At 43.1% G+C, this 16,495-nt stretch overlaps 1 protein-coding gene across 1 annotated transcript in view; it reads right to left on the bottom strand.

Moving 5' to 3' along the window:
* The window catches only part of PTPRT (protein tyrosine phosphatase receptor type T), an 890,462-nt gene that overhangs the window by 823,171 nt on the left and 50,796 nt on the right, over window positions 1-16,495 (bottom strand). The window contains exon 2 of the mRNA XM_017878051.1: window positions 4,560-4,685. Within this exon, the coding sequence (XP_017733540.1) occupies window positions 4,560-4,584 (25 nt within the window). The 5' untranslated portion in view covers window positions 4,585-4,685. The remainder of the gene's footprint in view (window positions 1-4,559; window positions 4,686-16,495) is intronic.

Genomic DNA, 16,495 nt, shown 5'->3' with positions numbered 1-16,495 from the left:
AACTCCATCTCTACTAAAATACAAAACTAGCCAGGCATGGTGGCATGCGCCTGTAGTCTCAGCTACTTGGGAGTCTGAGGCATGAGAATCACTTGAACCAGGGAGATGGAGGCTGCAGTGAGCTGAGATAATGCCATACCACTCCAGCCTGGGCAACAGAGCGACACTCTGTCTCAAAAAAAAAAAAAAAAGAGAGAGAGAGAGAGAATGAGAGAACGAAAGAACGAAAGAGAAATCAGCAAAGTGAAGAAATGAGAAAACAAATTCTGATGAGAAGGAACAAGGAACAGTACATGCAAAGGACCCATGCCAAGAAAAAATCTGACACATGTAAGGAACTAAAACACACCAGGTATGAGAGAGGAGAAGAAAAGGAGCCTACAGAAGACACTGGATCATGCAGGATCTTATAGGCCATGGCAAGGATTTCAGATTTCATCCTATGTGCCATGGGAGGTCATCAGCGGGATTAAGTCCCAAAATGACATGGACTGATTTACCGGGACCGAGTATAGCACAGAGCTCGTCGCACAAAGGGGATGGGCAAAAAGCTGTGGAACATCTGAATAAACAGACTCAAACTTGATTTCCAAGATGAGGAGAACTGCTGGCTTTACAGAAAGAAAAGCAAGATTTCAGCCTTTGCCTGTAAGAAGAACAAACAGTTTCACCTAATCCAAATTTGCTTTCATGCCTCTCTGCCTAAGCGGCACAGAGAGCCACTGAAATCCACAGGCGCATCATGACAGAATAATTTCAGTGATCATTATCAAATGCCTCTATTTAGAAAAGCTCAGAAGATTGTAATAGCATGATCCAATATTTATGAAATGACACTCTGCCGTAATGAGGGGCTGAGAAAATTAAGATTAAAAGCAAAAGCCATGTATTTGGGGACAGAGAGTAGCATGAGCAAAAAGACACACTTTTACTCAGCTTCTTAGAACTTGCTTTTCTGATCTGTAAAATGGGAAGGATAGTAACAAAGTGGAAAATACGTGATCAGTTAGTAGAGCACCTAAAGGCCTTTAATAATTTTTTTTCATTCATTCCTTTGTTAATAAAAACACCTAATAAAGACTATTTGCCCATCCACACATCCATCCAACAAACTGCTAATTTAGTACATAGAATGTCTGATGTCCTGCATCAGACACTGAAGATAAAGTTGTGAACAAGATTCTCATAGTCCCCATCCACATGGAACTTCTCATCTGGGAGTAAAACATGCATTGGATGAACAACCCCTGCTGCGATGCGTGGTGCTAAGGAAAAGTGCAAGGTGCAGTGGGAACCATTACAAAGAGAGCTGGCCCAGACTGAGACATGAAGAGGACGCACAAGACAGCGGGTGGCGGAAAGGCTCCATGGAGGATGCCAATCTTATGTGAGTTCCCGAGACAGGAGAGAGTCAGAACATTCTGGCAATTGGCAGAAGCCAGTGTAAAGTGAGCACAGTGGGATGTGGAGCATCATGATGATGGGAGGTTTAGGGAGGATCAGCCCTCAGAGCCTTGGAGTCCACAACAGGGCTTTGGTCTTTCCTGGAGCAATGAGAAGCCTCAGAAAGGCCTAAAACAGAAGCTGCGTAGAGACAAGGAAGAAAAGAAGTAACATGAATATGCTTATATTCTAGAATAATCTCTTGGACATCTGTTTGGAGAATGGATTAAAGTCAAAAGAGTTAAGTCAAGGAGCCTGTTAGAAAGTTTTCCACCGACCCAGGAAACAGACAATGGCTGTGTTCGGCAGGGCAGTGGTGGCACAGATGGAGAGGCTTGGGCAGACCCAAGATATACTTAGGCAATAAAATGGCAGAATGAAGTGATTGGCTGGAAACGCAGGTAAGAGAGAGAACAAAGAGAAACATGGCCCCCGGGTTTCTGAATCAGTACCAGTAGGGTGAAGTGAGCTTTCTGGAGATAAGGAACAGTGGAAAGTGAGTAGACAGGGAAGGGGAAATGGGTAAATCAAGAGTTCAGTTTTGGAGATGTTAAGCTTGGAGAGCCTACAACATGTTATAGGGCTTTAAGTGGACTAAAGATGAGGAGAAAGAGCATATATAAACACACACACACACACACCCATACACACACACACACACCTCCCGTACATGCCCCCCCACACACGTACACCTCCATACACACAGACCCCCATACACATGCATACACACAGACACCCATATGCTCCCATACACATGCATACACACCCTCCATACACACACATACACCCCCATACACACACCCCCATACACTCCCATATACACACACCCATACATACACACCCATGCACATGCACACCCACACCCCCATACACTCCCATACACATCCATACACTCCCATACACACACACCCATACACATGCACACATGCCCACACACACCCCCCACATACACACTCATAGACATGCATACACACATATACCAATATACCTCCATACACACACACACCCCCAATACACAGGCATGCACACACAACACACCCATACACCCCCATACACACACACACCCATACACATGCACACACACCCTCCATAAATGCACACCCATACACATACACCATTACACTCCCACATGCAGACACATATACACCCCCATACACACACACAACATAACATGCATACAACATACACATACACACAACATAACCTATACAGTAGAGGCATGCACACACACCACACCCATACACCCCATACCACACACACCACACACACATGTATACACACACGTATACACACTATAACATCAAGGTTTATTTGGCCACCATCAAAGAGGGCCATGAAGAGTAGAGCAGATGTTATACGTTTAAGCAGAGGTGCCTTGGGATTCTTGGGGTGCCTAATGGGATGGGTGATTCTATCATCTAACCAGGCAGTACCTTTGATAAAGTCAGCATGATTGGGCGACAGAGGTTGTTCCACATTGTCTTACTAATAGGCACGCGCACATACACATCTGTTGATGACTTTGCTCACTCAAAGTAAGGTCCCACCAGATCTAAAATGCTCAATTTTATACCACAGCCCAACTTTATTATACCTAAGGCTTGTATCAACACTTGTGAGAAATTTATACAATTAATACCCTTAATAGGAGCTATCCATAACCATCCAGTGCCTCCTGCTTTGCAGCCAGACTCAAAGTGAATGAGGTCACACCCTCACCCTCACCTGGGCATCTCTGAGCATCTTCTTTGCTCCCAGTTGAGTGGCATCCTGGAAAACCCCATTCTCCAGAGGTAGCTAAGATGACATGGCAGCTGGCAGTGGGTTGTGTAGGTGTAAAACTCCTAAGAGACATCTACGCTGGATGCATAAATGTCAGAATCACCAGCACAGAGGTGGTATCTGAGGCCATGGGAGTGGCTGAGGCCGGCCATGGGAGTGGCTGAGTCCAGCCATGGAAAGAACACCAAGTGAGCCTGAAAGAACTCTTAATACTCCATGGCCAGAGTGCACTGACAGGGGAGACTGAGAAGGAGCACCTGGGGGATTGGTGAAAACCCAGACAGGTGTGGGTTAAAGCGAGGGAGCCTTTGGTCAGGGAGAAACTGTAGAAAATGGCCTCCCTTCTCCAACAAGCAGTTGTCATTACAACTGTAGCTGGGATATGTGATTATTCAGAGAAGTGAGCTTCACTTTCGCAGAGTCGCAACTCTTACTGGCTTCTATCACCAGGCAAGCCTCTTCAAGGTGCACCTTATGCAGGTATACCCCACATTTAGAGTCTAAGTGTTGTCTCTGAGTAGACCTCCTTCAGGTACTTCCCCTGAAACACATCAGGTGTAGCTCACAGGCCTGCCCCATGCAGGTATCCATCAAGAATTCACACTAGGCCTTCAGCCCCATCGGTTAAGGATAAAATGTTGATATTTAGAATGTCAGGATGTTAACCTTATAATATATAATAATAATATAGTAATATATAATATGTTATATAATAATATAACCTTATAAAAATCTGTGGAAGTATCCCTAAATATATATATATATAAATGATATAATATATACTACATAATGTATATAATATAATGTGTAATATATAATATAAACTTGTAATCATCTGACTGTAGAAGTCTCCCTAAATACATAAAATATATGTAAATAATATAACATAATAATAGATAACAATATGATAATATATAATAATATAATTAATACAACCTTATAATAGTCTGACTGTTGAAGTTTCCTATATACAACCTATGTCTATGTGGCCTGGAAGAAAAGGAGTGACCTCAAATTCTTCAGAAGCTCTTTCTTTCTCCGACATGCCACTATCATCAGGCTAAGCAAAACCTAGTGATACCCTACTTGTAGCTAAAGCTTAGAATCTCAAAGCTAAAAGAAATGCTGAATCCAGGTGACATGTGACTAGTACCAAATCCTGAAGAATTCATTCAGCCTTGGCTTGAACACCTCTGAGTGTGGGGAACTCACTACCTACAGAGCTATCAATTGCCATCTCAGAGCACTCATTGTGTAAATGAGTTCTTCTCTCCATGATTCATGGTAAAATCTAGCCATCCCCATTACAGCCCCAAACATGACGGATCTCATACCTGTGGGCACCGCCTGGTCCAGCATTGGTTTCTCCCATGTGTTAATCTGCTCCCAGGTGAACCCATTGGTCCCTAGAGCCACACTATAACCACAGTTGCTGTAGTGCTCATCAAAGGAACAGCCACCTGCAGACAAAAGAGATAGGGGTAAATATATTCCTGTGTCTGAGGCTTGGTTCGTTACCTCTGTCTCGTCAGCTCTTCATTTACAGCTTTGAATTTTAAACTCTGGAGATTTTCTTTATATATATATATATATGGACGAGCAAATTGGATTTTTATATTTGCTCTGGTGCTCTCAGGAAAGGCACTGGCATCTGCAGGCCCCTGTATTTAGAAAAGTTAATAAGGCTAGTTACATTGATTTTAATCTTCCTTCCTGAGAAAGTAAACAGCAGCGTGTTATTCTAAGTAGGAAAAATGAATGCCGGGGCACGCCTCCGTAATTGCTTTGTGCAGCACGGAGAAATGTTGTGAGGCAGAAGGAGCACTCACTTCCGAGTCTGGCAAAACTAGACAGCCATCACCTTCACAAGGTTGCGTGAGTTCAGGCCAGATCCTTCATACCTGAGCGTCTCCGTTTCCTCACCTGTGATACAGAGGGAAATGTCCAACCTTACAGAAATACATGAGGATTAAATGGAATAACATGTGAAGAGTAACCGCCACAGAATACTTTCTCAGTGCCCACCTGTTTCTCTGTAAAAGCAGTCTGAAAATCATTTTCATGGAGTGAGAATTGACTTGGTGAGAAATTAGACAATCATGCACCTGGAAGATAATAAAGTCAATGTGGATCGTGTTTGAAGCTTCTCCCTTTCACTTTAAAGGTCAAGCCATCCACCATTTGACAATAAGTTATATTCATTTGCTGTTGACAAGGATTCACTGAGCATATGCTCTGGGTTGTAAGTCCCATCAAGGTGACATTGAGAGAGATGTGGGGTGTAGAGTGGAGGCTCCAACTAGGAAACACTGGTTTGTCCAGAGAAATAGGATCCCATTATATTCTGAAGGAGAAAGCAGAAGAAGTGGAGGAGAAGTGAATAGGGCTTTAAAGGATAGGGGCATCTCCAAGGGCAAAGGGCAGGAGGAATGGCATTCTGAGTTGAGTTTGCAGGCTACACAAACGCAGGGAGGTAGCACTAGGACTGAGTTCTACAGCAGCTCCTGGCTGGTCTCCCAGACCTGTTTCACACTCCAATCCATCTCTTCCAATGCTCCTTTCTTGACTCCTTAATGTTCAGAGGGTGCATCACATCACCATCTCCCTCCTTTAAACACTCAGAGGTTTCCCACCCCACAGAGAACCAATGTCTGTTACAGATTAAATATCTGAAAGCCCACAAAATTCATTTCAACCCCCAAAGTGATAGTATTGACACATGGCCTTTGGGAGGTGATGAGGACATGAAGGCAGAGTCCATGTGATTGGGACTGGGATTGGGAATAGTGCCCTTATAAAGAGACTCCAGAGAGTTATCTCACCCTTTCCACCATGTGAGGACCAAGGAGAAGGTGCCATCAAAGAAGCAGGAGCTGGACCCTCACCAGATGCTGAATCTGCCAATGTCTCGATCTTATACTTTCTAGTGCCCAGGACTGTGAGAAATCAATTTCTGCTGTTTATAAGCCACTCAGTCACGGTATTTTGTTATAGCAGCCGAAATGGACTAAGAAAATAACCAAACATAGCTTTATTCAATTCATCCCACACTAGCCCGGCCCATGTCTGTAGGCTCATTAACATCATACTATTGTCTCCATCAGCTGAAAAGAACCAAATTCTTTCTCTGCACCCCAGACCTGAGATTTCCTCTGGATAAGCAGTGGTGGTGGACACCCTGTTGATGAATTTGAGATATAATACAGTCCAAATACCATGGAAGAAAACCTGTAATAGAAGAACTTTCTCCACTTTCCTTTCCTGTTGGATATGGACACCCAGAAGAGCTGGACTTCAGCAACTACTATGGTCCAAATGTGTGTGTTGCCCTGAAATTCATATGTCGAAACCTAATCCCCAATGTAATAGTATCAAGAGGTGGAGCCTTTGGGAGATGCTTCCAAAGGATTGTGAGGGCTCTGTTCTCAGGAATGACATCATGCCCGTATGAAAGATGCCCTAGGCAGATTGTTCACCCCTTCTGCAATGTGAGGACTCATAGAAGGTGACATCTAAAAGGAATGGACCTTTACCAGGTACCAAATCTGCTATCACCTTGATCTTGAACTTGCCAGCCCTCAGAACTATGAGCAATAACTTTCTATTGTTTAAATAACCCAGTCTAAGGCATTTTGTTGTAGCAGCCAAAATGGATTAAGACAGCACCCCAGTAAGTATCTCCACTCTGTAGAGGAAAGCTACCCAGAGAGTCACCTGACCAGGAATATTAGCATTCAACTTTTCAGGAGTAAAATATAAACTTTTCTTGCCATATGCCACTGAGATCTTAGGGTTTACTTGTTAGCACCGTAGAGCTTTGTACAATCTGACTAATATATGAAGTGTGTCACACCTCAACACAGTGATCTAAAGAAAGAAAGAAGTAGCATATTCTCCCAAGCACTTGCTCTGTGTCAGGCAATATATTCGACACTGATTATATATGCTATCTCATTAGTTTTCACGTAATCCTCACAAATCATGTGAGGTACATTTAATCTCAACTTTAAATCTAAGGGAATTGATGCACTGAGGGGATAAATGACCTGCCCAGACAACATGGAAGGAAAGTGTTGGAGCCAATATTAAATCCATGGTAACGTAGCTGTAGAGCCCATGCCCATTCTAACAGACCAGAGAGAGAATTATTCCCCCAAACCAAGGACAATGTCTTTCACTTATAAGGTAATGAGAGGGTCCAGGCAGATAAAGAACTTCCAAATTGGTTGGGAATCTCCATTCAAATCTACTTCTTCACTTATTCTAGAAACATTCAACGAAGTTTTTTTTAATGGGCTCAGGACATGGCACAGAATTGATAGATATGATCCTTACCCTCACAAAGTCTGCAAATAGAGTAAAAGATAAGCATGCAAATATACACTGAAGATGCAATGGAAAATATGCTTTCTTATGTATGTGTTGATGCTAAAAAAGAAAAACAAGTTATTATTTTAGTAGATGGTTTAGTTAACCAAATTATCTTCCTTCTTCTAGATAAGATTTAAGAGGGCTCACAGCTATACCTCTAGGCATCGCAGGTTACAGATACCAGGCAAAGTCACATTAATAATTGCCCCTAGTCCGTTGGATCCATTGCTCACCCCTCACCTCCCTGCCTCTGCTTAACTGTAGGTAGACTGCTCAACTGATCCTGAGCTGACTGCTGACAGGTCCTGGCCCTCTAAGGACTAGGGATTTACCTTCTCTTCACAGCCACTCACTGAACCACCTTGCTTCTCCCCTCTGCTGAGCTCTGTTGGTCACTTCAATCTGCAGCAGGTAAGCAAATGCTTTTCCCTTCTTACAGTCTGTTCTTTGAAACTAGGGTTCCACAGCAGCAGGCCTTGGACCCCAGTGACCCAATTTTTATTTTCAAACCACAGTCCTTTCTTTGCCTCTGCAGAAGAGCTCACTTAGAGTGAATTTAAAAGCAGATTTGCACTCTATCTTGAGCCACTATTTCTTCAGAATATGCAGGTCCCACTGTCAATTCTATTCCATTCTGCCAGTATTTGTCATCACTTATGGGATGACATATGCATTCAGGACAGAAAATGGGGACCTTAAGGTCACTTATGGGGACCTTAATGTCCCTCATACAGAAGAGTTTCTAGAAACAGGCTCCGGTTCCGCACTTTTATCACTCATACATGTCTGAATCCCAGCAATACACACAGTTGGTGATTTTTCCATGGAGCCCTTGGGCTCCCAGGAAAGCAGAGAATTTCAAGAAATGCTGCCTAACTGGTCACTGGTCCAACCAAAGCAGCAGGTTAAACATAGAAGCAGGAAATACTGCATGGTGACAAAAATCAAATTGAGGACAGAAAAGAAAGAAAAGCAGGACAGAAGGAGGGAGCCACAAATCTATGCTGCGATTTTCCACGTGTTCCTCTACTAAAAGGGGGTTACATATTTAACTTGGAGCTTCTGACACCCAATAGAAAAAAAGCAAAACCTGGTGAGGTACTGGAAACTCTGTGTTTATATAATAAAAGCCAAATTGCTCAGGGAAATGATAACCATTTCAGGTGCTTTGATCAGACAAGAACTTCTCTGCAGGAGTACTCATAACAGAAACCCCATATCCCATAATGAAACAACATCCGCACAAGGGGGTGAATGGCCAATTTCATGAGACTGTTTCTCATAATCATTCTCAATATAAATTGATAGCATCATCTAAACATACAATTCAGTAAAACTCATTGGGGTCCAATGCAATGCAGTCTGGACACCCGCTCCCTATTGGTCTGACTTGATAAAAGGTAAGTTTTAGGAACTATTCAGGGGAGAAAATATACCTATTATGTATTTTTAGGCAACCTTTCTTAGTTTTCTTTCTCCCACATTGATAAACAGACTAGCTATGAACTCAAGTCTATATAACCCAGTAGCAACTGACACTGCCATCTGGGTACAAACTCTTGGGCTCACATCCCTCCCCTTTTTGTGAGCCTTCATTTTCTGCTGTGCAAGGCCAGGGGCTGAACAAGATAATTGCAATGAACCTTCCACTTGTAACAATGAAGAATTCTAGAGATTCAGAAAGAACCGGAACTCTCAGGAACCACAGAGATACAGACCCATGCAGTCAGCACAAGTACTGGCTAGGGTGCCATGCCACTGACAGCCACCAAGAGGAGGAGGAGAAATTAAAACCAAGCTTCCCCTAGACCAAGAACAGAAAACATTTAAACCCAGTAACATCTATCTGTCTTGGTGCAATTCCTAATGGCCATAACACCTGATACACACACAAAGGACCCAAACATTGCTGCAGGTGTTTATGGCAGACTACTTAGGGGATATTTATGGTGCCAGAGAGTCCCTGATATGGTTTGGCTGTGTCCCCACTCAAATCTCATCTTGAATTGTAGCTCCCATAATTCCCACGTGTTGTAGGAGGGGCCTGGTGGGAGATAATTGAATCATAGGGGCGGGTTCTCATGGTGGTGAATAAGTCTCGCAAGATCTGATGATTTTATAAGGGGTTTCCCCTTTTGCTTGGCTCTCATTCTTTCTTGTCTGCCACCGTGTAAGATGTGCCTTTCACCTTCCACCATGACTGTGCTGCCTCCCCAGTCACGTGGAACTGTGAGTCCATTAAACCCGCGTTTTTATAAATTACGAAGTCTTGGCTATGTCTTTATCAGCAGTGTGAAAACGGACTAATACAGTTCCCAAAGACCCTCATTTGGATGCTAACCTCATTCAGGTTTGAAAAGCAGGTGACATCATTTAAGTGATCTCAACCTTACCACAATCATTTTTAGGAGGAAGGAAACCCCAAAAAACCTACCCCCACCCCAGGAGCTGGGCTCAGCTGAGGTTTGGTGAAGATCCACATAATTGGGGGAGGACAGAGAAGTGCAGCCACTGGTCAAGGATCCAGCACCTGCCCAGGGGAGTTATTTCCCGGCAGGCTGAGGTCAAAATGTGGCAATGGCCCCAGATGCTCTGATGTGAATCAGACATAAAAAATCAACAGAGAAATGGAAAACTGTAGCAAGGAAATTGGATTTTGAAAATCCATTTGGGTTTGGTAATGTATAGCATATCAGCATCTGTAAGGGAAGTAAAAATAGTGCAGGATACATACTTTAGGATACATTAAAGCATAAATAAAGTTTATAGTGTCAATCAGAATTTTTTTAAAAAACATGAGCTCTTCTTTTGAAAATGAGAGAGGAATAGAATTCAATAAAAATATAAATGTGTCTTCCTCTGCATTTCTTAGATATGATCCTGTGTATTCTTGAGCAGAAATACGTTTTGTAGAGGAACTAAAAGATTTGTTGGGCTTCCACTGTGTGCCAGGCACTGTATTTGAACTACATAGGTGTATGTGTGTATCTGTATGTATATTAATGTAGATATAGGTGACTCCAAACACCACCACTCTCTAAGACAGCGGTCAGCAAACATTTTCCATAAAAGACTAGACAGTAAATATTTTCAGCTTTGTAGTCACACAGCCTCTGTCACAACTACTCAGTTTTAACATTGACATGCAAAAATACTGAAATAAATGAGTGTGGCTGTGTTCCAGTAAAACTTTATTTACAAGAGGTGACAGCCTAGATTTGCCCAGGGGCTACAGTTTGCCAATCCTTGCTCTAAGAGAGAAGTATTGCTTTCTTCTTTGTATAAATGGAAACTTGTCATCAGAGCTCCTAAGGAACTTACCCAGCAAGGAAAAAACAGTGACATCACATACAGCAGTACTAATAGTAACACCTCCTTTTATTGACAGTTGAATGTATGGAGGCTTTACCTACAGTATAAAACCCTCACCACAAGCCCTGCCATTTTGATTGTACCATTTTATACATGACGTCTCAAACTCACCCACATGAAGGAATGAAACCAAGATGGGAGCCCTAGACTGGATGGTACCAAAGCCTGGGTACTTTCCATTGCTCCAACCCAGCACTCTTTTGAACACTCTGTGTGTTCACAGAATCTGGTCTCACCCTGATGCTTCCAGAATAGAAAGATGTTCTTTTAATATCCAGCAGTGGAGCTAAGTTAAAAAAAAAAAAAAAAAAGAAAAGAAAAGAAAAAAGAAAACTGGGCTAAACATAAAAAAGGTGGAAAACTGCCTTTACTTGCCCTCCATGGTAGGCACTACTTTCGGTAGAGCTCATCATTTTGATGAACAGGACCAGAGATTAAGGTGATCTGCCATGGATGAGGATACGCAGAAACACCCGCTCCCTGATCCACAGCTGGTGCTGAAAGTCCTCATAGCTCACTTCACATACATTCTCATGATTCCTGGGGGAGACATCAGCACTGGGGACCCTGGGGTGGGGGAAGGGACTGAGACCACAGGACTGTGTCCCTCCAACTAAAGCTCCATAGCAACAGGGACACGCCACAAAGGTTTCTTTTCTCAGAGTCTGTCCCATAGTATGTGCTTGTACTTTATTGTTCTGTGAATGCCTGAATATATTAAAAAGGACCTCCACTCACGTAGAAGAGCCAGGCTGGGGCCCACAGAGAAAGCTCTCATCCACTCTTATCGGGCTTCTCCTGGGGGCCACAGAGAACCCAGGGGAGGCCTTGAAGGGGAGTAGGAGCCAAGAGCTCAGAAGTCAGGCTGGACCCTTTAAGAACATTTGTTCTGATCACATGAAAGGCCAACACAAATGGAGATTCTGAATCCAGAGAAAGAAGGGAAGTCCAAGGTTGATCGAAGGAAGTGCCATAAGGCCACCAGGAAATGGAGAAGAGTAAGGTGAGACCATGGACAGGTGGAGAAGTCATTCAAGGAGAAATGAGAGTATTCGTGACAGGAGCAGAATGACAGCTGAGACTGCTGAGGAGAAAACTGTGAGCAGAGCTTTATGAGGGTTTGCAAGGGCCAAGTAATCACAAAGAAAGGTCAAAGAGATGGGGACAGAAAGCTACTGAGCAGACACAAATCCCAACTAGATCTGAGAGATAGTCAAGATAACCATGTTCATGCCTAGCACTGTTCTCAGTGTTCACCAATAGTAACTCATTTAATTATCACAATAACCCACAACCCCATGAGATGGATATGATCACTAGTCCCAATTGTGTATACAAAAAACTAAGGCACAGAAAGGTTAAAAAAAAAAAAAAAAAAAAAACTATCCCAAGATCACACGAATAACAGGTGGCAAAGCATGGCTTTGAACCCAGACTTGCTCAGTCTATGCACCTACCCATTATACTAGGTTGCCATGGTGATGAACTGACAAGGTAACCTTGACCTCGAAAGGAACCCATTGAGGGAAATAAGTGGCTGCATAGTTCTTCCCCAATCACTGCAAAATGGCATTCAGCCAGTCTGCATGCTTCTGCCCCCAATCACTGCCCAGGCCCAGGATGCCAATCTGCAATTATGGAGGACCAGGCATAGAGGGCAGGCTCTGCCCCTTCACCTCATAACGGAGGCCATAGTGTTATGGGGAGGAGAAGAAATGGAGTAGGGAGCTTAAAGTCAGGAAGGAAGGCACATGCAGGAAACAGAGGGTGGTATGGGCCTCACATAGTAATCGCTAGTATGTGAAGAGCTCACACCTGTGAGCTCTTCAGACAGATTCAAGACATAGCAAGGATAAATGGTTACAGGGCACAGAAGAATAATGTGGTCAAAGCAGTTATTATTTTTTAACTGGGGGGTTGTTAAACTTTTTCTATAAAGGGCTAGATAGTAAATATCTTCAGCTTTGCGGGTTGTATTCACCTGCTAGGGCTGCCATAACAAAATGCCACAAACTGTGTGACTTAAACAATAGACATTTATTTTTGCACAGTTCTGGCAGCCAGAAATCTCAGACCAAAGTTAGGCAGGGTCAGGTGAGGGTTTGCTTCCTGGCTTGCAGATGGCCGCCTTCTTACTGTGTCCTCACACCGCCTTTCCTTGGTGCCTATGTATTCTGGACAAGATAACATAGTTCCCAGCCCAGTGGAATTAAGGCCTCATGCATATAACCTCATTTAACCTTCTTACAGGCCTTATCTCCAAACATAGTCACATTGGGAGACATCTGCAAAATTCCTTCACCTTTGTCACTCACTAAGATAAGCTAATCAAGACAGTGAAATCCATTACATGCACAGTCCACGCAAGGAGTGGGAAGTACACAGGATGTATACCACAGAGGCTAGGAATCTTGGGGGCTGTCTTAGAATCCCAACCATCACAGCGGGCCACATGTTCTCTGTCACTAGCACTCAACAATGTTATTGTTGCACAGAAACAATACAAAAAGAATGGGCATGACTGTGTTCTAATAAAACTTTCTTTATTAGCACTGCACATTGCATTTCATATGATTTTCACATGTCCCAAAATAGTATTCCTCTTATGATTTCTAACCATTTAAAATGTAAAACCATTCTTTACTTCTAGGCTATATAAAAACCAGTGAACACCCAGATTTGGTAGGCTATAGGTGACTGACTTCTCTTTAATGACATAAAAATTCCCAATTTTAGCAGTCACTGAATTTTAACACAGTCCCGTGTATCGCCATTTGAATGTATGCCATGTGCTACTGACCCTCTCCTCCATAGACTCAATTGCAGAATATTTCCTCCTGTCTCTGGGAACCAGAGGGAGGAATATGTCTCCCATTGTCTCCTAGCCCTATGGATAAGGGATTGAGTAAAGAACTGTAACTCTTTAGATTTCATTAAACACTTCACCTACACTACAAGCTTGTGTTCTTCATTTGTAAGGAGTAGTACTCCCACTTTACAGATAAGGAAACTGAGGCAGGAGTGGACGATGCATTCAGTGTCAGATCAGGGACAGAGCCAAGACTCCAATCATGGGCTTCTTTCTTGGCCAGAAGGTCTGACAATGAAGGTAATCTCCAAGATAGATCCAGCTACAAAATTTGGAGTGCCCCATGCAACACTAAAATGCAGAGTCTCTTCTTTAAAATTAAGAAATCAAGATGCCAGGTTAAAATTAAGAAAATGGTGCCAGGTATGGTGGCTCAAGCCTGTAATCCCAGCACTTTGGGAGGCTGAGGCAGGCGGATCTCCTGAGGTTGGAGTTCGACACCAGCCTGGCCAACATGGTGAAACCCTGTCTCTACTAAAAATACAAAATTAGTCAGGCGTGGTGGTGCATGCTGTAATTCCAGCTACTCGGGAGGCTGACACAGGAGAATCGCTTGAACCTGGGAGACAGAGGTTGTGGTGAGCCGAGATCACGCCATTGCACTCCAGGCTAGGCAACAAGAGCAAAACTCCATCTCAAAAAAGCAAAAAAGAAAAGAAAAAGAGAAAAGAAATCAAGATGGTGACAGCAGCAGAGCATTAAACCAAGCATGGGCTCTTCTCTTCTGAGTGCCAGGGCCTGTGTGACTCAGTGCCCTCGAAGCCAACCCTGCTCTGTGGACACATATTCTAAAGATAAAACCTCAAACCTCCAAATCATGGAGATTCCACCCTCATGCCAACAAATGCTTTGAAGGCAGGGTAATATCTAAGTGGGGCTTATTAATCGTGAGCAGCCTATCGTGGGTAGCCGATTCTTGCCCCTGGAATGAATGTAAACCAGCCTTGCATGAATTGAATTCCTTTTTTGAGTATCTAATTGAATTTGCAGAAGTGTGTGCCGGGGGGGGTGTTTAAATAAGTGCACAAATATGATAAGAAGGCCTTCACACCATTATATCTAATTCAGTAAGCAAAAATAATGGCAGGGCACGTTCCAATTAGTGTTTGATTTATTTGCTTTAACAAATCCAATTAGTAGAATGTTTTATAAAGTCATCCAATGTCAAACACTCATGGACTCAACAGATAGAAACAATACTCCTAATATGAAAAAAAATGGTTTAAAGCTCTTTGAGCACTGAATTTATTATAAATAAGACGATGCGTCTCTGATGGCTTGAGCATTCCCCAAGGACCAAGAAAACAGTGTCTAATCTGTTCATTTGGTTCTTTTTCTACGAGACTTTGTGCAGCAGCTCAGGTTAATGTAGCCCATTATATTAAATCCAGGAATGAAAACAACAAAGGTGGAAGTTAGCCAAGGAACTTCAAGGGAGAATAATGAACTTGCTGCTGGGTGTCTTCTAGATCAGAGACACGTTTCGACTTCCAAGGCAGCACAGTACAGCGGGAAAAGCCCGGGGGGAACAGAAACGGTGGTGCCCTAGAACCTAATCTGATGCTTTCATGCCCTTTTGGGTCTCCAGTTTTCTCACATATTAACTAACAAGTTCAATGAGGTTAAGCAGCCCCCAGAAATGCCCACCTTGGGTGGTGGTTGATGTTCTTTGCCCAGGGAGACATAGAACATGGTAGCAGTTAAAGCTATGAACTCCAGAGCCAGCATCTAAGCTCTGCTATTTTTTTTAAATTTAGTTATATGACCTTGGCCAACTTCGTAACTTCCATGGGCTTCAATTTCTCCATCTGTAAAACTAGGATAATAATAGTGCCTAACTCTTAAGGCTGTTATGAGAATTGGGTAATTTAATATTTGTAAAGACTTGGAATAGTACCTGGCATGTAGTCAGTGCCAAGCATGTGTTAAATTAATATTTAATCACAATCGATAAATTAGAAATGGAAAAGGCAGATATACATGTGGTCAGCTGGCATAATCTCATCAAACAAATGAAATGTTTTGAAGAAACTGTATCTGAGTCTGTCCATCATGTCCCATTTGGATCAGCAGGGCTGACTGTGGTATGCTATTGGTCTGCATGGGAAATCCCAGCTTCTGTCACCCCTTACTACTGTGTGACTTTGAGTAAGTCACGGCGACTCTAGGGCCAGCATTTCTTCGTGTGTGACGGAAGCAGTAAGTTGAACCCTCTCCAAGAACCCTGTTGTTGTTAAGAGACAGGGTCTTGCTCTGTCACCCAGACTGGAGTACAGTGTCGTAATCAGAGCTCACTTGAAGCCTGGAACTCCTGGGATCAAGCAATCCTCCTGCCCCAGCCTCCCAAGTAGTTGGGACTACAGGCATGTACCACCATACTTGGCTAATTTTTAAATTTTTTGTAAAGATGGGTTCTTCCTATGTGCTCAGGCTGGTCTCAAACTGCTGGCCCTAAGTGATCCTCCCTCTTGGGCCTTCCAAAGCACTGGAATTACAGGCACTGTCCCCAACCTTCTAAGAATCCTTTGACTGCTGACATCCTATGGGACTACAATTATGTCCTCCCTTCATGGCACCTAGCTACATTTGCCGGGACACAAAAAGTACCAAGAGTTCCCTGAAAATAAGAGCCTCTGTTCAGACCATCTTCTCCACCCA

This window comes from Rhinopithecus bieti, unplaced genomic scaffold (genome assembly GCF_001698545.2).
Source record: "Rhinopithecus bieti isolate Rb0 unplaced genomic scaffold, ASM169854v2 scaffold_10347, whole genome shotgun sequence".
NCBI lineage: Eukaryota > Metazoa > Chordata > Mammalia > Primates > Cercopithecidae > Rhinopithecus > Rhinopithecus bieti.
Note: the sequence above shows the minus strand (reverse complement) of the source record. Positions and strands in the feature narration are given on the sequence as shown.